The 27,790-nt window shown below is 53.7% G+C and overlaps 13 protein-coding genes across 13 annotated transcripts; 5 read left to right on the forward strand and 8 right to left on the reverse strand.

Annotated features, from left to right (window-relative positions):
• Positions 1 to 78: 78 nt before the first annotated feature.
• Positions 79 to 2,157, reverse strand: PV08_06347 (uncharacterized protein; the record flags this gene model as incomplete). Its single annotated transcript, XM_016380685.1, has 2 exons — positions 79 to 2,016; positions 2,074 to 2,157. The coding sequence occupies 2 exons, from the start codon at positions 2,155 to 2,157 to the stop codon at positions 79 to 81; spliced, it is 2,022 nt and encodes a 673-aa protein (XP_016236512.1).
• Positions 2,158 to 2,770: 613 nt separating this feature from the next.
• PV08_06348 (uncharacterized protein) lies at positions 2,771 to 4,586 on the reverse strand (the record flags this gene model as incomplete). The annotated part of the gene is made up of 4 exons (XM_016380686.1): positions 2,771 to 3,466; positions 3,529 to 3,935; positions 3,994 to 4,419; positions 4,475 to 4,586. 4 exons carry the CDS (start codon positions 4,584 to 4,586, stop codon positions 2,771 to 2,773), a joined length of 1,641 nt encoding a protein of 546 aa, XP_016236513.1.
• A 463-nt stretch (positions 4,587 to 5,049) lies between these two features.
• Positions 5,050 to 5,979, forward strand: PV08_06349 (uncharacterized protein; the record flags this gene model as incomplete). The annotated part of the gene is made up of 1 exon (XM_016380687.1): positions 5,050 to 5,979. One exon carries the CDS (start codon positions 5,050 to 5,052, stop codon positions 5,977 to 5,979), a length of 930 nt encoding a protein of 309 aa, XP_016236514.1.
• Positions 5,980 to 6,476: 497 nt separating this feature from the next.
• Positions 6,477 to 7,035, forward strand: PV08_06350 (uncharacterized protein; the record flags this gene model as incomplete). Its single annotated transcript, XM_016380688.1, has 2 exons — positions 6,477 to 6,668; positions 6,769 to 7,035. The coding sequence occupies 2 exons, from the start codon at positions 6,477 to 6,479 to the stop codon at positions 7,033 to 7,035; spliced, it is 459 nt and encodes a 152-aa protein (XP_016236515.1).
• A 1,437-nt stretch (positions 7,036 to 8,472) lies between these two features.
• PV08_06351 (uncharacterized protein) lies at positions 8,473 to 9,697 on the reverse strand (the record flags this gene model as incomplete). Its single annotated transcript, XM_016380689.1, has 3 exons — positions 8,473 to 9,261; positions 9,349 to 9,570; positions 9,629 to 9,697. The coding sequence occupies 3 exons, from the start codon at positions 9,695 to 9,697 to the stop codon at positions 8,473 to 8,475; spliced, it is 1,080 nt and encodes a 359-aa protein (XP_016236516.1).
• A 787-nt stretch (positions 9,698 to 10,484) lies between these two features.
• PV08_06352 (uncharacterized protein) lies at positions 10,485 to 11,116 on the reverse strand (the record flags this gene model as incomplete). The annotated part of the gene is made up of 2 exons (XM_016380690.1): positions 10,485 to 10,918; positions 10,972 to 11,116. 2 exons carry the CDS (start codon positions 11,114 to 11,116, stop codon positions 10,485 to 10,487), a joined length of 579 nt encoding a protein of 192 aa, XP_016236517.1.
• A 1,476-nt stretch (positions 11,117 to 12,592) lies between these two features.
• On the forward strand, positions 12,593 to 12,883 carry PV08_06353 (uncharacterized protein; the record flags this gene model as incomplete). The annotated part of the gene is made up of 2 exons (XM_016380691.1): positions 12,593 to 12,743; positions 12,798 to 12,883. The coding sequence occupies 2 exons, from the start codon at positions 12,593 to 12,595 to the stop codon at positions 12,881 to 12,883; spliced, it is 237 nt and encodes a 78-aa protein (XP_016236518.1).
• Positions 12,884 to 13,822: 939 nt separating this feature from the next.
• Positions 13,823 to 14,442, reverse strand: PV08_06354 (uncharacterized protein; the record flags this gene model as incomplete). The annotated part of the gene is made up of 3 exons (XM_016380692.1): positions 13,823 to 14,120; positions 14,177 to 14,334; positions 14,392 to 14,442. 3 exons carry the CDS (start codon positions 14,440 to 14,442, stop codon positions 13,823 to 13,825), a joined length of 507 nt encoding a protein of 168 aa, XP_016236519.1.
• A 1,128-nt stretch (positions 14,443 to 15,570) lies between these two features.
• PV08_06355 (uncharacterized protein) lies at positions 15,571 to 16,935 on the forward strand (the record flags this gene model as incomplete). The annotated part of the gene is made up of 1 exon (XM_016380693.1): positions 15,571 to 16,935. One exon carries the CDS (start codon positions 15,571 to 15,573, stop codon positions 16,933 to 16,935), a length of 1,365 nt encoding a protein of 454 aa, XP_016236520.1.
• A 504-nt stretch (positions 16,936 to 17,439) lies between these two features.
• Positions 17,440 to 19,293, reverse strand: PV08_06356 (uncharacterized protein; the record flags this gene model as incomplete). Its single annotated transcript, XM_016380694.1, has 1 exon — positions 17,440 to 19,293. One exon carries the CDS (start codon positions 19,291 to 19,293, stop codon positions 17,440 to 17,442), a length of 1,854 nt encoding a protein of 617 aa, XP_016236521.1.
• Positions 19,294 to 19,822: 529 nt separating this feature from the next.
• Positions 19,823 to 21,934, forward strand: PV08_06357 (uncharacterized protein; the record flags this gene model as incomplete). Its single annotated transcript, XM_016380695.1, has 1 exon — positions 19,823 to 21,934. One exon carries the CDS (start codon positions 19,823 to 19,825, stop codon positions 21,932 to 21,934), a length of 2,112 nt encoding a protein of 703 aa, XP_016236522.1.
• Positions 21,935 to 22,019: 85 nt separating this feature from the next.
• On the reverse strand, positions 22,020 to 22,760 carry PV08_06358 (uncharacterized protein; the record flags this gene model as incomplete). The annotated part of the gene is made up of 1 exon (XM_016380696.1): positions 22,020 to 22,760. The coding sequence occupies one exon, from the start codon at positions 22,758 to 22,760 to the stop codon at positions 22,020 to 22,022; it is 741 nt and encodes a 246-aa protein (XP_016236523.1).
• A 1,250-nt stretch (positions 22,761 to 24,010) lies between these two features.
• Positions 24,011 to 24,382, reverse strand: PV08_06359 (uncharacterized protein; the record flags this gene model as incomplete). Its single annotated transcript, XM_016380697.1, has 1 exon — positions 24,011 to 24,382. The coding sequence occupies one exon, from the start codon at positions 24,380 to 24,382 to the stop codon at positions 24,011 to 24,013; it is 372 nt and encodes a 123-aa protein (XP_016236524.1).
• Positions 24,383 to 27,790: the final 3,408 nt, after the last annotated feature.

The raw sequence follows: 27,790 nt of genomic DNA on the forward strand, positions 1-27,790 counted from the left end.
GTCCAATACATACCGGAGAATTCAAGCTTTCTCGCGACAGGATTATTTGTCTAGACTCGTGTTGATTGCACTTGCTTGTCATGTTAACTCACTCGCCTCGTAAGGACTGTACAAGGCAGAATGTACATCGGCAGCCAGGAAGAAGCTATCATCGAACCACGTTTCCATATCTCCTGGCAATGATACATCAGCCCATTGTTGTGGCAGAATGGCACCCTCATTCACAGCTGCCCATTCATATGCATTCGGTTCCTCCGGTGCTATGTGAGGAAGCTCAGGTAAGTCTGTTGACGATCTCGTCGGATCATCCAGGTAAACATTCAAACGCTGGATCTCACGTTGAATTAACCCAATTGCTGTGCCAATGATGGGAGCCGTTGCCTTGACGCTTTCCATAGCGTCAAGGCAATATTTCAGCTTCGAGATCGGGCCTTGCGTGTCTGTCCTGGTGGCCTGGACTTGGAGCAGAAAGATGGAAGCGGCTGTGTAGACGCAATATATCATAGCTGTCATGACGTGTCCCAGCCCAAAGCTGCGCGTGTAGAGATCAAATACGTTTATGATCGCGTCAGCAGCAGAAGTGCACTCGGCAACATGATGCTCTAGGTTATCTCTTAGTATCTCGGAAGTGCCACGGGCGTATAGAATTGGCCGATTGAGCTGGATTTTCACCATGTGAAACATGGCGTTCAGTGTCGCCACATGAGAGGGCGGGCAATAATGAGGCAAATCGGAAGTAGATATCTTCAGAAACGGAGGGAGCCTGTCCCACCAGATTTGCATGTTTGCCGTCTCGTTGAGGATGTAAGATTTTTTTGAGTCTTCAGGAATTTCATTCAGAGGGTCGTAAAGCTGGCGTAGAATCCTATGGAGGACTTCAGACAGAGAGCACATATTGATAAAACAGGAAGTCGCATGACTCTGCGTAGGTGGGTAGTTCTGCTCATCAATAACTCCAACTCCAGAAGGCGACCAGACCTCGATTTCAGCAGAGTCATCTAGCAAGAGCTGTGGAGAACTAGCGTGCGTTGCGAGAATGACAGGCTGCCTACCCAGATATAAGCAGAGTAGTTTCTCCCAGCAATAGCAGCTCCAGAATAAACGGGTTCGAATCTCGATATCCTCATCGCTAAGCCCGGCTGTTGCGGCGTAGCTAGAGCTATCGATATTAAGACCCATGTCTTCCATCAGCCGCATGGCCATACCCATGTACAGCCACGCTTGGGTTTTATGTCCTTTGCCAATAGCTTGAGCACTGAGCAAGAGGAGGGCCTGAACCTCGGGAATTTTGCCTGGACCTTGTCTGACGCTATCAAACACGGCGGCAATCGCTTGACGATAGAACTGAGCACCGCCATCATAAGGTTCCAGTAAGACAGATAAATCAGGGTCGGCTCTCGCCCATCGCACAGAGTGTGCGAAAATCGTACTCAGTAAGCCGGCGGAGTAGTAGGGGCCGTTGTTCTTAATGTCTCTGGTGAAAGCAGGTCGGTAGACGAAGTTAAAAAGAGGCGAAACCCAGGTCCAGTGGTCACGAAGCAGTGACTTCATCGGTTCGGGGGTGTTTGAGAATTGCTCAAAAGCTCTTTCTTTCCATGCGCTGTTGATTAATTTGTCCTTGCCCCTTCCAGTGTCCCTTTGGGAAGGGATTGATGGACCGATACCATCTGCATCATCATGGAGACTGCCAGGGAGCCGGAAGAAACTAGTCGTCCCATGGAAGGTCAGCTGGCCGTCATCAACTCGAAGTGCGTCGAATTTGGCGATCTTTGTGCCCTCGGTACCGTCGCTTGGCTTTGAGTTGCAGTCGGTCTGAGCAGAGCCAGCAGTGCTTTGACCCGAAGGGGAGACTACATCAGCCGAGAGACATTCCAAGGTACGAATTTTAGCCTCTAGATGAGCGACCTTTTGCTCAAGAGCTCTGGTATAAGATAAAGTGGGATTGAGACCGTATTGGCAATCATCACCTCGCCTCGAACACCGTGAACAGATGGGCGTCGCGCCGTCACATTTGACCTAGCTCACACGATGGCTTAGTTCAGTTATACCATATTGGGGTTGATAGTAACCTACCTTTCGTTTTCTGCAGGTTTCACAACTGAAAGCGCGCCGACGCTCGGGCTTGAGACCAATTAGCTTGCTGCTTGCAGAGGTCATGGCGTGGATTGCAAAATCTCGGCATTTCTTCTGAGGCACACCGACACACTAACGTCATGAAGCTGCCTAAAGCTGTTCCCGTGCCCTGGACTTCGCAAGAGATGAGAGCCTGGACAAGCAGAGCTACCTCCTAGCAATAGATCATGGGCATGGTGGGCCGGCCAGTGCCGTAGCTCTTGGTTCTGGTACTTAGTAGTCGGGGATCTGGAGTGCTGGCATTCTAATATATCCTGGAGACAGGTCTGATTTAGGGCTGACGACGGGTGAGACCAAGAGTCCTGTGCTCGATGGGCGACTGGGAAGATTTCAACAGAAGAGAGACGTCGATGTTGGAGGGTGACGACGTCGACAACTTTAGGAAAGTGCCCCGACTACCCCTAAAGAGGAAAGTGAGGCGAATCGCATCAAATACTGGTGGCTTTGACCAACTTTCTTGCCTCGTCCATATAAAACTTTCACGGCATAAACGCGAAGCAGGGCAGCTAGCTTTGGTTTAAGCGATCCTATTAAGCTGGAATATGGAAGGCCTTGGAGTTATGATGGCAGATATGGGGTCATATTCAAGGCTATCTCTATCCAAGGTGGGATGAGAGAGCGCATCAACAGTTTTGATTCAGCGCTTCTCCAGATCCACATGACTGCCTTCAACATGCTGCATCTCAACTCCTTGCGACACCTTCTCCGGGGTGTCGTGCACGGCGACCACTTCTAATGAACCATCCGCGGCCTCACGTGTTGCCCTGGCCTTCCAGGTCTTGTACCACGGCCCCTGAAACAATTCATCCATGCGTTCCAACGGTACTCTCTTAGTCTCGGGGGCCCAGAGACCGAGTACAACCAGGCCGGTTCCACAAATAGCCGCCCAGAAGACATAAGCTCCCCACACATGCAAGCTGACCAGCATGTTGGGAGTGACGCGGACCACAGCAAATTGAAAGAACCAGTGCAAGGCCATCGTCATGGCGTAGCAGAGGCCTCGGAGTCGCGTAGGGAAAATCTCTGTGGCATAGATGGACTGAAGGATACAAAGCCCGATGGACCACCCAAACGCGTATATGAAGACCGAGGCGATTGCAGCATTTGAGGCGGCGTGGTTCTGTCCGCTGCCCGGTTGCTCTCCCATGTACACGGCCATGTATACGTGCGTCAGCGTTTGCAGAGCGAGACCAGTGATGAACAGTGGCCTTCGTCCCATGCGGTCCACTAGGAAGAAAGCTGTGAGGGTTGAGGCCAATAGTTTCATAATCCCGTATGCTCCAGATGCCACAAGTGAAACGGAATCACCCGTGATGCCAGCATACTGGAAGATCTACGAAGCAAGAAACGAGTCAGTTGTTGCATTTCACTTAAGGAGACCGAGGAGCAACAAACCGTGGGTATATAGTATGTGATCCCGTTACCCCCGGACCACTGGGCGAATGTCTGCATTGCTAGGGCCAGCAAGAATCGTCCACGGTACCGCCTTGACAATATTTCTCGGAACAAATCTTTGGTTGATCGCTCCTGACGGTCTATCTCACTTTCCAGGATTTGCTGATGAAGAGAATCAAAATTGGACAGCAGGAGAGGGTCGTCGGTGGAGAGTCCAGTCAGCCGAGCAAGGACTTGCCGAGCATCTTGTACGCGGTTCCTGGCAATGAGCCAGCGCGGAGTCTCGCAGAGCCAAAAGGAGCAAACGAATGCCACACCCATGGGAATCAATGGTATCGATTGGACAAGACGGTATTGCTCCCTTGTGTCGGACATCATTTTGCTGGCGGCATACGATATGAAGAAGCCTGTGGCGCAAGCATTAGCGAGACGCGCCTCTGACAGTTCTCAGGAAGAGATGCGAACCCAGGCTGAGGAAGGAGAGCAAGAAGACCATGTACAGGCTCACAATCCATCCCCGAGACCGCGCAGGTGTTACTTCACTAAGGTATATTGGTGTCACCACGGTAAGTGCTCCGGCACCCAGACCACCCCAGATGCGACCAAACAACAGCAGTCCATAGATGCCTGAGGAGAATATCTGAATGAACAGGCCGCTGGCCCACACAGCAGCGTAGGCGCGCCAGGATGCCAGGCGGCCCCAGCGAAGAGAATCCAAGAGCAGAGCAATTACGCAGCCACAGGCAGCTCCGAGAACCCCAAAAGAAGTTATGTTGGCTGTTCGATTGGCCAGCCCAGTGGCGTTGCCTTTCCAGTGGCTTGCAACGAGGTCGAAATCTTCTTTGAAGGACTTCAGAGAAACCGAGGAACTGTAACCACCTTCATCATAACCTTTGCGTAGCAGAATCAGTATTTTCCCCAGATACGGCAGTGCAGGACAAAGTACCTTTTGGGATACCGCCACAGGCTATGACCACGACAGTCAAGAGATAATATGGCACGAGCCGTCCATGAGGTCCCGACTCTGCAAGCCCGGTAGCGCGGATTGTTGCACCCATGGTTCTGCAGTCGACAGATTTTCCAAGTTCCCAGGAATTATCACGATAAAAGAGCTGGACATCAGCAAGAGAGGAAACCGCTGGGGCCGATGTCTTATGAGAACAAAAATCTTCAACGATATCATGGTCAAGTTCTGGGGAAAGTCTCTCTCTCCGCTTTCTCGGACAACGACCGAGTCTTGTGAAGCCCCACGGAGACGTGGATTCCCGTATCCACATCACACAACTGACCTTCTCGCAGATTATCCGAACGCGTGACAGGAGATGAAGAGGGATAAACACGGAGAGAGATCAATATAACTGCCGCCCTCTGGCAAATAGCAGGGAAGATGCAACGCCTCAGCAGGCACGCCCAATCCGTTCATTCGTGGCCGGCTCTTCTGCTGGGATACTCAGGCTAACAGCCGAAGACGATACGCAGGCCCCGACGGCGAATATAACACCACACGCAAACAATCAGACCATGTCGAAGGTACGGCTGCCATCGCAATCATGGGACAGCCACATGCATGTATTCGAGCCTCACTCACTTGACCATGATAGCGCGCCATATTCTCCGATACCTTCTGACCTCCCTCACGCTCTGGCTTTCGAAGCGTCTCTCGGCCTTCGCAACATCGTCCTTGTCCAGCCATCCTGCTACGAATTCGACAATACGTACCTGCTGCGGGCATTGAAGAGACTTGGACCTCAACGTGCTCGTGGAGTTGTAGCATTCGATCCACTCACAATCACCGTCCCAGTCTTGCAGTTATGGCACCAACTGGGCGTTCGAGGGGTACGAATCAACCTCAAGTCCGTCAATGAGACAATGGACCGTCTGGCCTTTGAGGCCCTTCTCCTGCGCTACGCGAACGCTGTGCGTCCCCTCGGCTGGGTCATCCAGTTGTACATACCCATGGAGCTCGCGACCTGGCTAGAGGACCTATCCCCAGCTCTCGATGTCAGACTGTGTCTCGACCACTTTGGCTGTCCCGATCTATCCTTCATGTCATCTGCCATATCCTCGTCACACTCATCTTCCACGGCGGCGCAAACACCAGTCGACCCCTACGAGATCCCGGGCTTTCGGTCAGTAGTCAACCTTCTCGCCCAGGGAAATACCTACATTAAGTTCTCTGGCGCGTATCGGCTTTCGAAAGATTCGCATATGCGAGACCTTGCCCCAATAGCAAAGGAACTGCTTCGAGTTGCTGGGCCGACTCGGATAGTGTTTGCCACAGATTGGCCTCATACTCGATTCAACGGCTTGGACATTCGGCCTTTCGTGGATCAATGCGTTCAATGGTGCGACAATGACCATGTCCTCATTGATCGCATCTTCCGGGACACGGCAGAGGAGCTGTGGGATATCAGAGAACACGGTTCGGACTCACGACACGCGAATTTGTGACGACACAATAATTGCGTCTACCATGGGCGACGTTGGCTGAAGTGCGTGAGATATGTCGCCTTTGGTCCCGGAAGCTTCCCTATTTATAGATTTAGTTTTGTGAATAGAACACGGGTAGGTAGAGTGTCCTCGTATTGATGCTATCACTTCTCAACCACCGTGGTGTACCCACAATTCTCGCAGTTACTTTCCACTTTGTTTCCCAGCGCATATCTCCGGCCACGCTCAGCCGTAGCTTGCACTGGGCATCTTCTCTGGATATATGGTGTCTGTCCAACGACGAGACACGGCGTGCATCTGCGGCTTCATCAACAGGTATATGCAATTCCATCGAAACGTGGCAGTGCGACACAGGTATCCAGCCACCAAGGCACCGACAACTCCAACTTCTCGCTGACCAGACCGAGGGCGTACAAGCAAGCCACCATTCTCGAAAACTGTCAACCCAACCTTGTGTCTGTGTCTGCCCTCTGGAGATCATCAGCCCAGTACTTACAATGCCATACGATCTCAAAGGCCGTCGCGTGCTCGTGTGCGCAGGTAGTCGCGGCCTGGGCGCTTTGATTTGCGAAAAGTTCGCCGCCGAGGGCTGCCACGTTATGGTCAACTACCACTCGCGAGAAGACCGGGCGAGAGAGGTCGTAGAGAAAGTGCGTGCATGCGGCGTACAAGCATTCGCTATTCACGGGGTGAGCATCCTTCTGTTGTTGCTGGTTGACTTGTTTTCTCCTCCCCCTTTTCCCCCCGGCCCCAACGACAGCCAAGAATACCTACCTACATATCGAGAAGCAATCTCATTCTCCCCTTTCAATTGTCATCCAGGACGCCGAACTGCCTGAAGACAATGATCGACTCGTCCGCGAAACTGTCGAAAAACTCGGTGGCCTTGATATCATCATTGCCAATGCTGGATGGACGAAATTTTCCGACTGGAAGGACCTCCATGCCCTAAGTCACGATGAGTGGAATAAGGTGAACAGACCCTCTTCCCCCTCGACGTTATCCTGTCGCGCCGTGCCACCCACGCCGTACCCGACCAGATACGTTGACTGTTGAGGACGGACGTACGCTGACACCAAATCTCACTTTCAGTGCTGGGCTGTAAATGTCATGTCTCACCTACAACTAATGCAGTCTGCCGCTCCGATATTCAACGCGAACCCAGAAGGTGGCGTATACCTCGTCACATCATCTATTGCGGTATGTCAGGTACTCGTTTAAGTTTTCAACCCGTCCGTCCGTTCATTTTATCAACGCTTTGGCTCCCGGCAGGAGTTAGGATCGAGGAATGAAGCTGGGTCGGTGACATTCATCGCTGACCTGTGTTAGGGAACGACACAAACCGGAAGTTCCATGGCGTATTCAGTAACGAAGGCTGCTGGACTACACTTGACGAAATGTCTCGCTGCAACACAGGGTCCAAAGATCCGTGTGAATGCGATTCTTCCTGGTCAATTGTTGACTGATTGGGTATGTGCGCACAGAGATACACGCATCCCCATACGTGTATACATGCATACATGATTCTGCTTTCTCGAACTTCAAGTTCCAGCAGTTGTTGTATTCAAGTGCACGCCCGCGCAAAGTGCTGATCATCCTACTCTATCCAGGGCATGCAATTCACCGACGAGCAGATCGAGGCCGAGAAGAAACTGGCAATCTTGAAACATGAGTTATGTACCTTCTTGTGTACTCCTTACGCATATCTACCTTGTCTAGACCTATCTAGGTACGAGTCTCAATTTTGCCTAAATGTATGTAATCCAGACTTTCCTCGACGACTGCGCCGATGTGTATGTGTCAGTGGCCAAAAATACGTCCATGACAGGCCAGGAAGTTACTATCGATGCGGGATTGACCCTGGCATATTTCTCGGGTAGCTGAAGAAAATATAGAAGAAGAAGAACAGGTTTGTGGGGGGGAGAGGAAAGACCGGCCGGTGACGCTACCTCTGTAATCACAAATCACGTATTGTCAAGAGGACGAGATTATGGCTTTTGGATGAATGTGTTCTACATAAGGTCGTTTCGTAGTAGCCATCGATTGAACTCATCACAATACAAGACTCATCAGACTAGTCTTGGTGAAAGTTGAAACTGAGATTGCGGCAGATGGTCATGCCATGTAGGTAACCAGCAGTGTCATTATCAGCTGCGCCGCGGCCGGACACTATGCGCAGAGTCGCTCAATGTCAGCAGGGCCAAGTGGCAATGTACTCGACGCGATGTGACATTGATGCACTGCGATATTCCAATCCGATTAGCGTTTGAAGGACACTTGAAAGACAGACGCAGCTAGCAAGTCACAGAAAAGAGATGGAGAGAGGAAACATACTGGACCTGGTACCGTAACTGTCGGGATACTCGATAGCACTGTGTTGAACGCCCTGAAAACCCCATCGTCAGCGATCCCTCTGTGATGCACACGTGGTTGGGTTTGAGGTGATCACCCGCGAAGTTAGAACTTATTAACGCAACGATGTCTCTCGGGAATCTAACCACCGGCCACCCTACTCACCCAATTATTCCACAGAAACATGTCACCCTCCTCGCACGCCGGGACCACGATGTATTCCGGCGTTGCGATCCTGTCGTATATGTCGTTGACCCAGAGCCTGATCTCCTCGAGATCCTCAACCACCCTTTCCGACGGCGGCGAGGTGGTGGTTCTGATGTGCAATCTGCGAATGATGTCGGGGAAGATCTGCAGCGCCTTGGCCCCGGTGACGGGGTTCACCCACACCATGGGGAAGGTGTAGACCTTGTCGGGCGACCATTCGGGCAGCTCGTCGAGAGGGACCGTCTCGCCGCCGGGCGCGAGGCCCATGCCCGACGAACGAAGCCTGCGCGTGCCCATCCACGCGAACGGGTGCGGCGCGGGCTCCCAGTGGCTGTGGTCGACGAGGTCCTTTTCGTCGTCCGACAGGAGGTCGTAGAGCTGCTCGCCGCTGAAAAACGCCGTGCCGCCCGCCTGACACCGCATCGTGCGACCGGTGCCGTCGTCCCAGCGGACCGTGAGCGGCGGGCCGACGGGCGCCTTGACGCAGCGGAAGGCAGTCACGCGCGAAGGGTACGCGCCGTAGATGGACCCGTCAAAGTGGAACGAGTTGAACCGTGTCTGGCCCCTTGCCAGCTCCGAAGCCGAGATGGGCGTCGCGTGGACTCTGGACTGGGGCACGGCGCGGATCGTCACGTCCTTGAGACCATAGTGGTCCGGACCTTGGTACCCGTGGCCGACGAGGTTGACGCCGCCCGAGTTCGGGATCCCGTAGAATGGTATGTCCTTTTGACGATGGCGACGACGTTAGAATATTTGCCTGGTTGACGAAATCTAGGAAGTTGGAAAAAGACAAAACGGAGAAACACCAACCCCGAGAAACCCAACGAGCTTCGACCCCTTTCCTGCACCGAAGCCATGTTGAGCTTTCGCGTCCGGGTCGAAACGCTTGATGAGTTCGAACTGCTTGGCTGGATTGAGGTTGTGCTGGCCCTTGACCACAATGAGGCTGTACTTGTATACCGCTTCTCGTAGTATCTGGAACGTCGCCTCATCGAGGTTTTCGAGGTCTGCACCTGTGACCGTTGCTCCAAACTATCCCGTGTGTGCTCTCAGCAAGGGTGTCTCCGGTTCAATTGGTGCCCATGCTCACCTTCGCCTTCTTGCCTTCCTGCTGCGCGAAAGGGGTGATGATAAGTTCTTGCGACGTCGCGTGCGGCATGTTGAGCAGATTGTCCACCGAACTAAGCGGTCAAGATAAAGTGTGCTCCAACTGTAGAATTTTGAATAGTCCTGGGATTGCAAGCTCAAAAATAGTCTTTACGATGGAAACACCACTTCAGGCGACCGGAAGGCGATGCACAGGTACTGATGTTGTTGCTTTATCATCCTCCAGTCTCTCGCTGACTATTGCCTCTCGGAATGATCGACCTGCGGACAATCCCGCATGGGGTTTTCGTGGAGCAGGTTGCGCTGATAAAGATAACCATGCATCAAGTCTGGAAACTGGCTCCGATGCAGTGTGCGGACTAGATCTATACAAAGGCACACGCCGTCCAGATTGAGAAACAGACGTGTCGTGATGCGCGCGCGGGCAGTAATGCGGAGAATGCATTTCCAAAAGCGACGTCGGAAGTGCTGGAGACAATCGAAGTGAGTCTTGGGTATGTCCGCGACTCAGACTCATCCCTACCACGGAATCACTTGCTTAGTTGGTATACTATTGGGTCAAGTGACTCGTTGGCACAGGCCCTTTGCTCGTTTCTGACGAATGTGAGGCCTTACCAAGTCTCAAACCATCGGCGATTAGGTAACAATTGACTGGATAACAAAGCATAAGCCTGTGGGCTGCGAGAAAAGTAAGGCCTGGCCAACGAGGGAGGGAGGGGACACGAGCCACAGAACAAGGCCATGGGCCGTCGGAGATGCGAAAGGAGGGCGAGAACAACTGCGGATGTTGAAAACGTCAGATTGCAGAGTTATCTAGCAGATGCCATGGCAACTCCACATCAATTCTCGACAATGGGATACTGGGGAGATTTGTTATTCTCTTCAGCAACATCCAGCGCAACCAAGAATCGGGTGACCATGTTGTAACTAGCAACAGTCGCTGTGAGTTCAACGATCTGTTGTTCGGTGAAGCCAGCTGCCCTGACCTCGTCGAACAGGGTCTGAGGGACCGCAACCTCCCTCGTCATGGCATCGGCAAATCTGAGAACTGCCCATTGCCGGTCGTCAAGGGCTCCCTGCTCCATGGGAAGAAGCTGCCTCACAACATTCATCTTCTCCTCTGTGAATCCAGCAGACTTCAAAAGAATCGGAACATGCGCATTCCACTCGAACCATGCACGATTGATCAGTGCAGGTCGGGAAATGGCAATCTCGCGAATGTCGTCCGGTAGAGAATTCTTGGTCCGGACAGCTGCCAGAAGACCGTTCCAGCCTAAAAGGGAACAGTTGGTAGAGCAACGACAAGACAGAACCGTCTCAACATACCATCTGCAATTTTCGGGGCATGAAGCAAGGTCAAATCTAGAGGAATCAAGCCCATGGCCCCTCGTCGGGCTTTTACCCGTTCCAGTACCTCCTGGTCCTCGGGAGCCAGGTCTGTTGGCGGGTTTGGAACGTAGTCGAGACGCATATCGTCAATTGAGTGGGAAGGCCACGTTGGTATATTCGGGAGAGCAGGAGCTTTCTAATCAAACCTTTAGGAACACACCTTTGTCTTCAAACGGTCCCGCGAGAGACGTATGAAGGTCTCCAACTCTTGTCATCGCTCCCGGTGAGGGGGAGAGTGGGAATTCGGGTGTTTGAGGAGGCCGAGGTCGTCGGCGATGGCGGAATGTCTGCGCTCCATCTCCCTCTGTGTTGGAGACGAGAATGAAATGCGTTGGTCGTAATGATGAAGAGGGACGAGTGACACCTGGCTTTATCTCTTCTGTTGGTTTGATTCTGTTATCTCTGCATCACGCTCCCATCTCCGCGACACCTTCAAGCCATGGTAGTGAATCTCACAACTGTTGGGAAAACAAACAATCATTGCCAGGGCAAAGTTCCGCTAGAGCAGCAGCTACGGGTCGCCTTCTTGTGTCGAGATGGTGTCAAAGATAAGACACAACGGTGAAACTGACGCTGATCCTCGTGTTCAGGTGAGAGATGATAGTCGGGGGCCACGAGGCGTTCAGCCACACGCATTCAGCCTGTGGTCATGGTTTGATTGCAAAACATCGGATGGTGATTGCGTGAGACAAGTATTGCATTTGATCTGAAACACAACCTGGTGCGTGGAGAATGGAGGATGAGAGTCTCAGACCAGCGGCCCCGGGTTGTCGTGGAAGTCTGGAGAGTCGTTTTAGGCGCTGCGCAGATGCATGGGCGCTACCAATGGTGCCTATCGTGCCCGCCGTCTCCCCAACGGGCGCCTGCCGGAATCCTGCCTTGGGCGTGCGACAGCCTGCATTGCGCAAGCTAGTGAGGCCACCTGAGCGCCTAAAGGCCCTAAGAGCCCCAAGCTACGTCAGCCGCGGCTGCCAGGCCCAGTGGATGCTAACAAACTCAAGGCTAAGGCCGCTAGTGCCAGGCTAGAGGGCTTATCTTATCGAAACCCCCAAACACCTGGCGGCGTCGACAATGCGTGTGCGACGGTGCGCAAACAAGGCTTCAGCCAGCGCAGGGATAGAGCAGCTTCTCTCACTCTCGTCTCGCATCTCACCATCTCACTGGCTCCTGCGTCTCGAGCCGTCATTCATGCAAATCGTCACGAGACAGTAATCCGATCTCGACCTTCCATCATCTTCTCCCAATCCCATCCAATCCATCTCTCCTTCCCATCTGACTCCCGATCCCGTCATTCCGGTCGCTTCCTTATCGACGAGACGACGCTTCTCAACCTCTACTCGCGCCTACTTAAACCAGATCGCGCCCTCTTCCCAACATCCGGCTGCATCCTCTTCTTCTCTTCCCTTTGATCTCCATATGCCCGGAATACGTACGTCTTCTCATTGATCTCTTCTGCCTCGCTGTCTCCCGCGTCGTCAAGACGACATATCACCTCTTTTGGCTCTACATCACTTGTCTCCTCATCTAATCCGTCGGTTTTCTTACAGCACTCGACGCAATGGACAAGATCAAGGCTCTCTTCAAGCGCAAGAAGGACAAGCCAAGCAGCACTGCTGGCACAAAGACAGAAGCACCAGCTGACGCTGCTGTCCCCAAGCCTGCTGAAACTGCGGCTCCTTCCACCGCCGATCCAACCACGGCCCCTGCTGGTGAGTTCTCCCAAACCCTTGCAAGGTCATATCGAAGCTGATGATTGTATGTAGGCGCTGCTCCCGTCGATGCTCCCGCAGCCGACACTCCAGCTGAGCCAGCGTCGACTGAAACACCAGCTGTCGAGCCTCCGAAGTAGGAATCCGTGCCTCGACCAGCTCCCGCGGCCTGATCATTGGCACACCAATTCAACGTTCCCCGGAACCGGCCACGCAGCAGTCACCCGAGGTCCAATCTTTGATGGACCTCGCAGCGACAATACCCTTGTTTTACTCGATAGCACTCAGCAATTGTCCCGAGGCACCTAATTCAACTTTATACCCCTTTGGTGCCTCCGCGCGAATCATTTCATGATACCCACTCCCTTCCCTCTCTGCAAACAACGATATGCAAACAACCCAACAAGGCGGATGGGCTCTGGGCAAGACGGATGTTGCTTTCCTTGAAATACCAATTCGATTAAGATACCCCACCACGGCAGCCCTGCAGCGAGCGGCTCGCATGATGCGTACGCGTACCGGCATTCAGAGATACCCAAGGTCCTTAAGATAGTCTTTTATTCAATTCTGCATAGGAAATCGATTTCTCATACAAACCATGCCTTCCAACAGCATATCTTGGCTCGACCGTGACCAAAAAGAAGATAATCATTGATAAGTATTACAACGTGCGGTGGTCGTAGGCCCTACACAGCGTGACCATTACTCGTATGTCGCAGTATATTCCCATTGCAGAGTGGCATAGAGGATCAGAGTCTGGACGAGAAAACCCCACGTGTCTACGGAGACGACTGTGTTTGCGTAGTCCCCGTCCCCAAAAGATCATCCCAACCCAGGCTGATGTCATTCCTTTAAAACAATCCTTTCGTTAATGCGAGGAGGAGACAAGAGGACGAAATTGTTGTAATTGTCGCCGATTTCAAGGGAGATCTCTCCTTGAAGAGCGACCTTACTGCGCTCCGTTCGTGGCGGACATGGAGAGAGCGCTGGGTTTGTCGCAAACGATACCCCGTACAAGCCCTGATACTCAGAGATACGCCCAGTCATGTGCGCGATTATCTCCCATCCCTTGTCAAGCCCTACGGCAAATCGACATCGAGCGTGACGAGTACCGAGGAGTCCTTGCTCTTGACAGAGGCTCCATTCAACCCTCCAAACGAGTTCTTACTGCGCAGCGACTGCGCATCCTTGGACGTCGGGCGCGACGCGGGATAGATCCGTATAGACCGTTTCGACTTGTCTCCAGGGATCAAGGAGAGGAGGATATCGTGGTGGGACGAGGACGACGGGCCACCCGTCTCGGAGTGTCCGTTGATCTGAGACGTGGACATGGTCATGAGGCTTTTGTGTTGGTGTGGGAAGATCTCGACAATTTGGCTGCAGAGATGCGTTAGCAAGGGAGGGGGATCTGGACGGCGAATGGAATGACATACTCGCTCGCCCATCTCGTGATGTTGTCCAGGGCTTCTTGCTCCCGCCGTGCTTCCTCGGGGTTCATGACATTTTGCGCTGGCACGTTTGACGCACCCCAGGTGCCGTAGCCGTGATTCGCGCCGAGTTCATCGTAGAGAAGACGAGAGCGATCCTGACTCTGGTCAGTTTGAGAAAATGGAAAAAAAAAGGAAAGAAAGACGGCTCTCGTCCATACTTCATCTTCGTCATTGCGGCGCAGACCGAGACAGGAGAGGCAGACGCCCATGTCGGGTTGCGGGCGGTTTGGTGGCTGTGGGCGTCCGGGTCGAGCAGCGATTACATGGGAATAAAGCAGACAAAGAGAGAGGGGGAGAGAGAGAGAGATGGGGAGAGAAGGACGAAGGAACGGAAAAAAGAGCGTCAGGAATAGTGGTACATGGGAATTACATGATCCAAAAGACCAAAGTCAGATGCTGTTTGTGAGTGAGAAGCAGAGAAGTGGATGGTGATCATCAGCTGGACGGAAGTACGGAGTATACAGACTGTATAGTTAGTGGAATAAATTATTACTTCTTCTCCCACACTACCGGATTGCAATCTTCCTCTCATCTCACGCACTTATGATTCCCTCCACGGTCCACCTCAGATGTCGATTCCTCCAGCTTATAGCAAGCAGCTGGCCGTGCTGTGCTGTCGCTCTTTACGCTCTCATCTACCAGAGTGCGGCTCTGCCCACCTCGACACTCAGACTGAGACAAGTCATCCGTAGAGTCCTGTTACTCTCCCTTGCATCAACACCGACGTGCCTTGCATGTTAAGCAGGATAATTGCCGGCCTCCGAGCGACGCACATTCTTTTCTTTTAATCTCCAGAGGCGCAGGCATTTGTCTTCTTCAGGTCCTGCTGCCAGCGCCATACGCTGCAGGATGTAAGGAACAGTTCTGTGAAAGAATGCAAACCCCAACAATGTCGCCACGAAAATGTTCCACGCTCGACCTGAGACACCCTCCCATCCCTCATATTGCTCTGGAATGAACAATATTATTGTCACCTCAATGCTTTTGTCGATTTGCCAGGCGACGTGAAGCCCCCTTGCGTTCCGTTCGATACGAGACAATTCATCGACACCTTGATTAGGTCTGGCTGACCGCAACTGGTGCGGGCATCTTGCCCTTGTGCAAAGCCTCTTCAAGGGATCTGCGAAACATTACTACTGGAACGTCCGAGATCAAGATTACTCTGAACCATTCCTTGGTAAGTTGCCGTGATGTGACAAGGTACGTGTGGTATATATCTGCGAGCAGCATGCTGCTGAATATCCGGTCGTCTCGTTGTTTATCTTCTCAAGCCATTCACTGTTTTCCAAGCCTTGAATTTGTCTTTCACTCTAGTCGCTCGTTTAGTCTTTTCGAAGATGCGTTCTACACTCGTTTCCTCGGCCGTGGTCGTGGGCTTGGCCACCTTCATTTCCACTTCTGCTGCCAAACCCTACGTCGCAGCCGACGAGCTTGACTCCTTGGAACCCTTTCCCTGGGCCGACTGGGCCGACTGGTCCGATTGGGGCGATGACAGTGACGGGGACGACATAATAACGTCTACAAAGGTATCTACCACATCTACCAAGGTGTACACCACATCTGTGATTCCAACACCGAGTGTTGACCACCGTACGGATCCGACTTGTCCGTACGCAAACACGCAACCCTTCGGGAGCAGGCAATCCGACTGCGTCAGTTACGACTATGTCTGCGGCCAAACATATGACGACAGTGACGACTTCCTGGACTATTCCATAGGAACACTCTCCCCCGAGGAGTGCGCGAATCAGTGTGATGAGTTGAACAGTGACCATCCTGGACGCTGCGTGGGCGTCGTTTTTGATCTCGAAATGGACACGGATAACTGCAAGTTCTTGACTAGTACGAGTGTGCCTCAGACGGATGACCATGTCGTCGCTCTGATTCGTCATTACACTCCGGGATGCCACGCAACCTCAACTATGAAGTCGACAACCGTCGTGACTACGACTTGGATTGCACCCTTCGAATCGTCGACAACAGCTGCTTACACAACTACCACAGGGGAGACAGCCATCGAATTCACCACTACGACGTTCAAGTGGACAAGGACCCCGACGTCGACGCCTGCCGATGAAACGACAACCTCCTCGACCGTTGCCGAGACTTCGACTAAAGTGGCAGAAACCTCTACGACCTCTGCCGAAACATGGGCCACCACGATGCGATGGTCGACTACGATGGAAGACACCTCGACAACACCCACTATCAGTATGACCAGCACCACCGTGGTTGTCGGCGCCGTCACCACCTCGTCGGAGTACCCCACGACAAGCTCCCCGGCCAGAGAAACAACGTCAACGACAACTTGGGAGTCGACCACCACCTCAGAGACGACTACGACCTCGGAAGGTACTCCCTCGGAATCAAGCACAACTTCTGAAAGATCTACCTCGGAAACCGAGACCTGGACAACTACTGGTACATGGTCCACAGAGACTACGACCAGCGCCACGAGTTCTGAATCCACAACAACTGTTCCCCTTTCCACAACATTGTCGTCCGCGACCGAAACATCCCGCCCCACTTCGACCTTGATTCAAAGCACAACGTCGAGCTCCTGCCGGGCCACGACCATCTACGTTACGCCAGAACCCCGAGCAGCCATCGTGACTACTGTCACCGCCACAGAGTACCATACCAAGATCAAGAAGGTCTGCGGCATGCCTAGTGTCAATCGTCATAGATGGCACTGGCATTAGAACGTCAGCACTTGAGGCTAAACTAACTAGATCGATTAGGATGAGTCGCGGTTTTCGAGGTTTTAAATTCCATTGTGGAGGCCCTTCGAGTTGCGTTTCTCTCTCACTCGTAGAAGGAAGATTTATTATTATTTTTCATTCAAAAACGCGAGAGTTTTGTTTCATTTTTATTTTTATTTTTATGGTGGTTCCCGAGAGTCTTCAATTCTATATCCACCACTACTAGACAGAATTTTGGAACTTTGGAATGCGATTTGTTTTGTCGTGTCTAACGTTTGTGTCGTCTCATCTAGAGTCTGGCCGTTTGCCTGCCTCCGTACCCGTGTGTTGTCTAGCTCTTATTGTCTTGCTACACGCGGACTGTACCTTGCGCTTTCTTTAGTGTGTCATGGGTCATCAGAGCAGTAACGCCTTGGTCCATTCTCTCAAAATCTCACTCTGTCTTGGTCTCGAATCCCAGTCTGATGCTTCTCATTCGTATCCTCATCCTCATCCTCATCCTCATTACAACTTTGCAGGTCTACCCGCGTCACGCTTCTTCGCGCTGTTCCAGATCTGCACGTCGCCGTCCTTGATGTAATCGGGTGGGAAATACCGCGGACCCAGAGTCTTCTTCATCACCTTCCCCGTGCCACTCTTGGGCAACTCGCCCTGGATGACGCGCAGGAGAGTCGGCATTTTATACCCGGCCAACCGACCCCGGACGTCGTCACGCAGACGCTCGAGGCCGAGGGCGGGGCCCGTCTCGTTGTTCTCGTCGGTGGCGATGCTCAGGCCCAGCAGCGACACGACGGCGCCGACACGCTGGCCGAACTCGTCGTCCGGCACGCCCACGACCATGGCCTCCGCGATGTACGGCAGCGCCATGAGTTCTCGCTCCACGTCCAGCGCCGAGATCTTGTACCCACCGGACTTGATAATGTCGACCGACGCCCGTCCCACGATGAAGAAGTACTTGCCCTCCCTGCGCGCGACGTCGCCGGACCGGAAGTACCCGTCGGCTGTGTGTGCGGCGGCAGTCGCCTCGGCGTCGTAGATGTACTTGCTGAACATGTAAGGCGACTTGATCACGATCTCACCTTCGTGGCTTTCGGTGTCTCCACCACTGCCACAGTCACTGCCACCGTCGTCGGAGGCAAGCCTCACGTCGACACCCACTGTGGGTTCGCCCACGGACCCGTCCGGGGTGCTGCGTGCTTCGTCCGGGTGCGCGGACATGTTGAACACGACCCCGGACTCTGTGGATCCGTACCGTTGCACGATCGGCCGGCCGTCACGGAGCGTCGTCCAAAAGTCCGCGATGGGCTTGGGCAGGGCCGACGTGCCGCAGAGACAGGTTTTGAGCGCGGCCGCGGCGGCTTTGTAAGACGCCGACTCTCCTTCACCGGTGCGCGACGACGAGGACGAGGACGACGAGAAATTTTCCTGATACCATCGCATCATGCGCATGTAGATGGTCGGTACGCCCGTGAAGTATGTGAGTCCGCCTCGGCGCCAGCGATTCCAGGTCCATTCGGCATCGAAGCTGCCGGATTTGAATTCGATGCATGCCCCCGTGAGGAGGAACGGGAAGAACGACACCCAGATCCCCGTCGCGTGGTGCACGGGAAGCAAGTGCAGAAGCGTGTCGGAGGAGTCGAGGCCCATCTGTTGCGCAAACGATAGGGAGCCGTCTATCATTGCTGCACGAGACAGGACCGCGCCTTTGGGAGGACCCGTCGTGCCTGAAGTGAATATCACGACGCCGGCCGAGTTGGGGTCCAGGAACCGGTTCGATGAGATTTTGATCTTGTCGAGCGCGATGGGCGGTTCTTGGTTCATCGACCGTATGGGCACGAAAGCAAAGGGTTGCGACGATGGCTCAGCAGTAGATGATGGTGGTGATGATGTTTGGATTTCTCGTGAAGCCGCCTCAGCTAGAGAGAGTGTTGTCGCCGACGCGAGGAGCGCCACGGACCGCGCTTTGGTAATGTAGTACACTGCCTCTGTCACGGGTTGGGCACTGCTGAAGGGACTCACGGCAGCGCCGAGCGCCAGGACGGCCAGGACGCCAACGGTGAACTCATACCCTCCCGGCGCCACTATGCTGATGAACACTTCTTGACCTCGGCGGAGGTCGTCGAGGGTCTGTCGGGTGAGATTCGACTGGAGCACACGGCGGAGCCTGAGTACGTCGCTGAGCAGTTCTGCCGCTGTACGTTCTACCCCGGCATTCACGTCGCGGATCGCCGGTCTGGGGTTGCGACGGTGAGCCAAGGCCAGCAAACGCGTGAAGAGAGGTTCTGCCGGGAGGATATGGTCTCCTTCGTGGCTGGGTACCAGGTCTCTTCTGTCGAAGAAGGCGGTGGTGGAAGGCATCGTTGCTTGCAGCGTCGGGTGCCGGTGGCCGTGCCAGTGCCGGTGCCAGTATCGTCTTGCCCTTACGGTATGGCAGGGTACCTAGGGTACGTCCGGACGTGCCAACGAGACCCTTTGGCGGTCTTTGAGATCATGAGTCTTGGTTCAAGTTAGACCACATACCAAAGACAATGTGCGATATTTCGGTGTCTAACTCAGGGACCTGGTCAGACTTTCCAGTTCCGAAGAGGCAGTTTTCTGTCGAGCGAAATCGATGCGACGGTCGTTGATGTGGGGACAGAAGTTCATCCTCGGTATTTACTTTTCCTGGCCGCGGGAACTTTGACAGTGAGGGGGTTCGAAGGGAGGGCGACGGGGAGTATTCGTTGGATGGCCTGAGCCATTGTCTCTACTTGTACTATTATATCTGAACAACCGTTTCTTCCGAACAGTCCAATTCAATTCTCTACCTGCGGGACTGGCGGACGCTACTATCAGATACCCACCAGGAGATCATCAGAGAGGGTGTCTGTCTGGATTTGACAACATCATGGCCGACTTCACTGACAAACTGAGACCTGCGGACCCTCAGGGTCCTGATATCCTGGCCCAAGAGAGAGCCAGCTCAAACTTGAACACCGAGCAACTGGCACAGCATCTCCTTGCGAGAAACGACTTCCTCGCTCGCCAGAAGAGGATCTTGTCGATACTCGAGCCGATCCCGTACTTTTGTAAGAAGAACCAATTGAACATGGCCAGACCGGACAGATACCACCTGGGGCTTGCTCGAGCAAAGACCCTGAGGAGGCTGTCTCTCAAGCACGGGTGGGACCGCGATGACTATATCATGGCGGATTATCTGACAGACGAGATGGCGCCCTACGCTCTGCAAGCAACCATGTTCGCCACCTCGATCCGCGAGCAGTGTAACGACGAGCAGAGGGCCTACTGGCTTCCCAAGGTCGAGAAGTGGGAGATTATAGGTTGCTACGGACAGACCGAACTCGGCCATGGCAGCAACGTCAAGGGCATCGAGTGTGAGGCCAGATGGGATCCAAAGGCGAAGCAATTCATCATCCACAGTCCGACCATCACCGCGAGCAAGTGGTGGAACGGGGCGTTGGGCCGCACGGCAAACCACGCCATCGTCGTCGCTCAGCTCCTGTTGCCGGACTCAAGTACTGGCAAGTACAAGTCATACGGCCCTCACCAGTTCATCGTCCAGATTCGGCACATGAAAACCAACAAGCCGCTTGACGGGATTGTGATTGGCGACATTGGTCCCAAATACGGCTACCCCGGTATGGACAACGGCTATATGCTCTTCGATCGCTTCAGGGTACCACATTCGGCGCTGCTTTCAAAGTACTCGGGAGTCGACCCTGAGCGTGGCACCTATATCAAGCCCAAGAACCCGGCAGTGGTATACGGATCCTTGACGTTTGTCAGAGCCCAGATCATCATGCATGCACGATTGGTGCTGGCTCGAGCCGTGACGATCGCGGTACGCTACCTATCCATACGAAGACAATTTGCAGATCGCGACGCGAAGGATATCGGGGCACCCGAACAGGCTGTGTTGAATTATCCCACCGTGCAGATTCGGATCCTACCTCTCCTGGCCACAACCTTCGCGCTGCACTATACCGGCGAAGCCATGTACAAGCTATACTATGGCACTCGGGAGGCGATCGAGAAGAGCGGCGACTTTTCCAGACTTGCCGAGATGCATGCCGCGTCGTCCGGTCTCAAGTCCCTGTGTACGACGTTGGCAGCAGATGGTATCGAGACGTGCCGCCGCGCCATGGGCGGTCATGGCTTCGGAGGCGGCAGTGGCATGATCGCTCTCAACAACGAGTATCTCTCCAAGCCGACCGTCGAAGGCGACAACTGGATGATTACACAGCAGACGGCCGCGTACCTGATCAAGAGAATGACGGAAGTGGCCGCGAAGCCCAACATGAAGCCCAAGGAGACGGTCGACGTTCAGTTCCAGGAATTCGTGGCTACCAAGGCCAGGTCGCGTGATTACGACGTCCTCGGACAGGAAAGCGACCTCGTCCAGGCGTTTAAGCACAGAGCATCGTATCTGTCTTACCAGGCTTACCATGCGAGAGTGGTCGAAAAGAAGCCGTGGACCAGTTTGATGATCCAGCTTCATAGGCTCAGCAAAGCACATTCCGAAAGTCTGCTCGTGTCCAACTTCTACACCGCCGTCTTCGAATCGCCACCGAGCCCTCCCCTCGATGCAACTGCGATTGAAGTCATGAAGAAGTTGTTCAAGCTGTTCGCGCTCTTCACGCTCGACGCCTCTGCTTCCGAGTTCCTCCTCAGCAAGGCACTGACGGTCGACCGGTTGGCGATGGTCACGCCAGCGATACAGGATCTCATGACGCAGGTCCGCCCACACGCAGTCCGGCTCGTGGATGCTTGGTCCATCCCCGATTACCTGCTCGAAAGTGCCCTGGGTAGTTACGACGGCGACGTGTACAATCGGCTGTACCGCAAAGCCCACAAGGAGAACCCGTTGAACAAGCTGACCTTTAACCCGGACTGGAAGACCGAGGAAATCATCATGGGCGAAGGGGAAGAGAATGCGAGGAGGCGGTTAGAGGCATTGGCTCTGGGCACAACTGAATACGATGCGAAGCCAAAGCTTTAGGAAGGTGGTATGCCTGACGAGACGTACGACGTGAACAACGCCTCGAATTCTAACTAGTATCTGGGCACATACATAAAAGGAGAGTTCAAATCTTTGCTTTAGCAGCCGTTCCTATCCGCTTTCTGTGCACGTAGCTGATGGCCTTGAACTTGTCGAGAGCCTCGCCCCACAGCTCCGTTCTCAAAAGACCATAAACTCCCATGGTGGCGCGAGGGGCAACAGTGCTCGCGAACTCGATCGCTCTCTGTCTCATCTTCTCTGGCGGACTGAGCTCGTCGACGATGCCGTCCCTCAGTGCAGCCTCGCCCGTCCACTTGTGTGCCTCGAGCAGCATCTTGCGCGCAACCTGGGGGTGGAGCTTCAGTCGAGGAAGTGCACCGATGCCGTCAAAGTGTAGACCGAGGTTGACCGGCGGCATGCTGATGAAGCCACGCTTGCTGTTCATGATCCGATAGTCGCAGGAAAGCATGAACGGGCACGCTCCGCCGAACGTGTGGCCCGTGATCAGAGCAACGGTCGGGTACGGGTAGTCGACCAGAGTGGCGAGGAGCGGGTAGAAGCCATCTGAATTGGCGTAAACGTTGGAATCGGACTCATCCAGCTCGAGACCCGTGCACCAGAACTTGTCGGAAAAGGACGAGATGATGACGGCTCCGGGAGAGTCGGGTTTCATCAGGTCCCGTTCGATGTAGCGTAGAGCATTGATGATGGTCTGAGCAAATGCGACGTTCAGTCGATTCTCAGGCGGCTTGTTCAGCGTGACGATGTGGACTCCTGGCGCCGACGCTGGGGACTCGATGAAGAGGTTTTCGAATCGTGGAGCCATGATTGAAGACGATTTGGTCACTCCCTTGCCCGGCAGTCGTTTAGGTGCCTTTGTCAGAGGACCAGGGCCGGGGCCAGCTCAAGAATTGACGTCTTGTGGCCTTTTGCCGAGAGCAGAGAAACTTGTGGAGCGACAGGCCCTTCTATTCCAAAACCTTCGGCGTCGTGGCGAACGTCGAGCACATATCCCGCGGCGATGTTAAATACTCACAGGTAGACAGCCTGCCGATCACGCTGGTGGGCTTCCCAGTGGACACTGTTCTCGGCTTGTTCGCGGGAGTCCCCAGCGGCCGACTGATAGTGCGGGGAAGATTCAAGGTGACAGCAAGATCTCTTTACTGTACCTCGGCTCCTTTGAGAACCTTCAGCTCTGATTGCTGGGCGGGTCGGAGCTACAGTACCTGATACAAAACACCTTGTTCCAGTGGTCGCCTGAGGGAGTCTGCAATTCCATCTTTCAATTTTGTCGGTACGGAATAATTGATTCTCCTTGCCAGTGCACGTGACTATCATTTCACGTGACCTCACATGATATGCGATGTCCTGGCGCTAGATCCGTTTGGGATCAGCGGATTCCTCACCGTCCTGCTCAAGGCCGCATTTGAACGACCCTGGACAAAACTTCGGTGGGTATCCGAAGTCACACATCACCGCAATGGGACGCCGTACACAGTGATGGACACGCATTTCCTCGTGTTCACAAGTTGACATGGGATTCTTGCTAGCTTGGATCTCGCCACGGACTACATCCCCTAGTCGAGATTCCAGACATCCTTGCCAGATGCAGGCTCAGCCGCAGTCAAAACTGGCGCCAATGCATATCCGGCGCGTAGAAGTGCGCATCACACCCTCCTGCAGAACATCGTCCTCACTTAGAAGCAAAGAAAGCACGGTTCCCGCTTTTGACAGCTGCATTCCCCTTGCTGGGTCTTCGAGTCACCCAGCATGCACCCTCTTTCGGCCTCCAAGTTTCAGGTTCTCAGGCGGCAGTTGATGGAAAGTACCAGGCCGGCCCAGGCCAACGATACGCACGCCGTAAGCCCACGACAAAAAGAATACTTCAGCTGATGTTTGATTCACCTATTGGCAACTCCGATTCCGTGGTGTGGAAAGATATCTACCCGAGTTTGTAATCTTTTAGGCAGCCTACCCAATGTGTCAGCAGTCCGACAGCGTTCACAGAGCAAAGGAACCGGGGATGATGTTACATGACAATCGCCAGATCTCCCGAAATATCGTTCTCACAGTCGCCTATCTCGACATAGTGGGGAGACGCGCCTCGTTTCTGAGCTGGTACCTCACAGATGCCCTTCTGCTGTGCAATTCGTCAATGGTCTCTTGGAGCATGCGGGCTTCGCGCTGGGCCTTTTCGATGCTGGCCCTGAATTTGTCGCCTTCGCGCCGCCACCTCGCTATGTTGTCTAGCTCCTTCTGCATGCGTCTTTGTTTGACCTCGATCTCTTTGCAGATCCTGCATTGGTCCTGAACGTTGATAACATTGTCAGGGTCGACAAGCTTGGCGCCGCAGGTTTCACCCATGCGGTGCTGCCGAGGACAACGTTGTTTCATGTTGCCCCATTTCCAGTCACGACAGGAAAAGTCGGTGCGGGCATAGTAGCACATGATGTCTGCCAAAGGTGATATTGAGTATTTGCCTCTTGATGGGCCAGGTCAAGAGAATGGTACATACCTTGGCTGGACTACGGCGAAAGGGAATGACACTAATACGATTAGCTATTTGCGAGCCCGTGCTTTGTCTGGGGCAAGATCTAACCCACCTGAGCCACGAGCGTTGACCCTAGGTTTGAAGTGATTATTGTTTGATGTATGGAGCTGGCTGGATGATTGAGTTGCGCCGATCCCCTTAGTCGAGTACACAAGAGGTAAAGGCCCAATGTACTTTTGTCTGCTTTTGTCAATGGCTCATTCGGATTGTTTGAGAACGATCGAAGACACGTCTCAACGTACACCTCGACCACAGCTTTATACCTTTCATTTCCAGCCGCCAGAGACAATCCGGGACTACCCCTTTCTCGATTGGCGCGGCACACCCAGACGTGTCCGGTCCTCATTGTTCAGAGGTAATCACTACTATCCAACGTGATCCACTCCTGTACCGGGACCCACCATGTTGCAGAGACTATAGGTCACCCTTGAGCATCCGTTGTCAGTGGCAAATACAGCATGGTCCGTCGCTCTTAACTGAAAGCGGACCTTATGACTTGAAAGGACGGTCGGCTTCTTGCTCATTTCTGACACACCAGGATCCCTGTTCTCTGTCCAGCTGCATTTCCTGCATAGACACAGCCAACAAGAACGGCACGAGCACCCTGCTATGAAGCAGCCATGCGACACGCTCGCAAGGTGGCAGAGTTTGAGTCGTAGAAAATGGGAGACTTGCAGCTGCAGATGCAAGACCTACCACATCCAGATGAGGCACGCTGTTAGCAAACATTGCCCGAACTGTCAAACATGCAGTTCTAGACACCGCATCTTAACACGCGCTAGGATGGCTACAGGTGCTAAGCGTCATGGGCATGACTTTTCGTGAGGAACACCACCTAGAGTTGTTCGAGTGCTTGACTTCCAGCTGAGTTCTGAGTTCTGGGGTGAGAGACTGTGTGAAGTGTCTTTACACTGCCCATCGGGTCACATGGCCAGAATAAAATGCTGCACCCGAAAATAACCAGAACTAACATCTTGAGTTGACAGACAAGACCACTAGGGCAAGGGGTCCCATGGGGGTGCGGGAGCGACGATACGAACTTTCGACAATGCTCTGCGGAAGGCGGAGGCCATGGGCTCACTGGGCTTTGTCGTTGACTCGTTTGTCCATTGTCGGGCTGAGCCGCGGAGAGTATGGCTTCCCACAGATTCCAAGGAGGCCGTGGTCAACCATCCCTGCCTCCCGCGGCCTGGACTATCGGGTCAGGAAAGATTTTGGCAAGGACTCCCCACCAGTCAAACCTCCAAAACGCTCATTCCACGCATTTATCCGGAGCTCCTGGGCAGTTGGGCCTGACCTTTATGACCAGTAACCCATGTTGACCCTTGTCAGTGTTCGGCGGCCACGCGGATGTACAGCGGCTTCCGATTCAGTTCAGCAGCTGTAAGCAGTACTGTGGACTTGGTCTCTGGACTTCCGCCTTCGTCGACCCCTGCTACCTGCTAACACTAGGAGAAAGAGCACTGCAGTCGACCGTAGCTGGCCGCTCCGCATTGGCCTTCACATGCCGTCAGCGCGACTACCTCTGCGGCCCTTGTCTCTGGCCATGCCAGCACACCTGTTTCTGGCCAGCGATCGACGCGGTAACCTGTGGCTACCCACGCGAGGCCGGAACCAAGTGCTGTTCGCATTGAAGCGACGATGCTCCTAGTACCGTGGGCCCAGGGTCAATCTATGATGACCAGTATTCCATCCCTGTACCTCGTCTGCGCAGATTAGCGTGGTACTTTGCGTGTCACTAACGAGGTTCACCCTGGTCCCTGTCCCGGGTGATGGTCACAATCTATGGGGAAAAGGTCGTCCAAGTGGCTTCTTCAAGCCTAATTGGTCTGGTCTTGCAGGAGTTTAGCGAGGGCGAGGAGGTCGCGGCTGAGATCGCGCTCAAAGATGAATTGAAACATCAGGCTCGTTTCTGTCTTGTCTTCGGCTGCTTTCTAACCATCAGAATTTTCCGTGTCTGAGCTACAGATACTAGTTGATTGAAACTTAATGATAAAGTGTGTGGAGACTCCCTGTCAAAGAGCTATATTGGTGCACGAACCCAAGACCATGGTTCAAAGAAGCGCCCGCTCCCTGGCTCTGGCTGTTTGCATCACGATCGGAGGAGGGGTGTTTTCAAAATCATGCGAAGTGGAGTCCCTCATGGTCTTCCAAGCTTTTGAATCCGCCTCACTCTGACCGGAGGTCGACACGCCTTCTTCGGACACAAAGTCATGACGGAGGGCCTGGTGCTGGGTCTCCCATGGTCTCCTCCAATGTCCGCTTTGAAAGTGGAGGAGATCTGGGTCGCAACCGAAGGTCATGCTCTGAGAACCATCTGGCTGTTTTGCCAGCTCACCAATATGCATGCAACTCACACGGGCCGTTCCATCACTGCCGGAGCGGTCTTCATCGCTTTTCCGGCTCCGCAGGCTGCATGGGTCACCGGAATCAGAGCTTCATGGACCGTCTAGTCCCTAAGCATGTCGCTCTTCAGTCCGTGAGCCCGTGACTTTCGCATACCGTACAAAATGGGTTGTCTCGAAAGAGGAGATGGCATTCTGGCAACCTCCATTACCGGCACTTCTCTTCTACTGGAGCAGCTCTCCAGTAGCTCCACCTTGAAGACTTGGCTACATGGTTAGCAAGGCGCCTTCTTTGTACAGGATCTCGGCCGGGCTCGGTGGCCACTTCACAGGAGCTCAAGGCGGGTCAGGAGGTCGATTTTTGGACTGCATATTTTAGCTCCTTGCAGGTCTGCGTTGGCTCTGCGCAAGTATGTGGTCGACTTGTAAGCGGTGGTTGTGCCTGTCAAGGCACGAGGAAATGCAGGGATGGTATGTCGGATTGACAGCCCTCCTTGAGTTCCCGGCCTCGTTCAGGCAACTTGGGAAAAAGGACCGGCCATTCATCACGGGTTGTCCTCTCGAGCTTGACTTGTGGCTTCAGGTAGGACGGTGTGAGCTGGCAAACCCATACCTCTTTCAGCATCGCTTGTGCGGGTGGTGAACGGCGAGAACTTCTGGAAGAGCAGCAGCACGATTTGTGTATCGTGCATAGGGGGTTGCATGAGCACCGTCGCACTATCCTTGTTGCTGCACGCTGGCTTGCGTGGATGCTTGGAATCCACTGATGGACACTGGAGTGCTTGACACGGTACGTCAACGAAAGAGACCACCAGTTGGGACGATTCTGATGTCGGCTGATCAGGCTGACAGAGGGGACAGGTGCCACCCTGGAAGCGAAGGTGCTTCTACTTTTCCCTTTTCCCTTTTCCCTTTTCCCTTTTCCTGTACTTTTATTTCCCAGGGGTGAAGAAAAGGGTC

The sequence above is a fragment of the Exophiala spinifera genome, assembly GCF_000836115.1.
Source record: "Exophiala spinifera strain CBS 89968 unplaced genomic scaffold supercont1.4, whole genome shotgun sequence".
Taxonomy (NCBI): domain Eukaryota; kingdom Fungi; phylum Ascomycota; class Eurotiomycetes; order Chaetothyriales; family Herpotrichiellaceae; genus Exophiala; species Exophiala spinifera.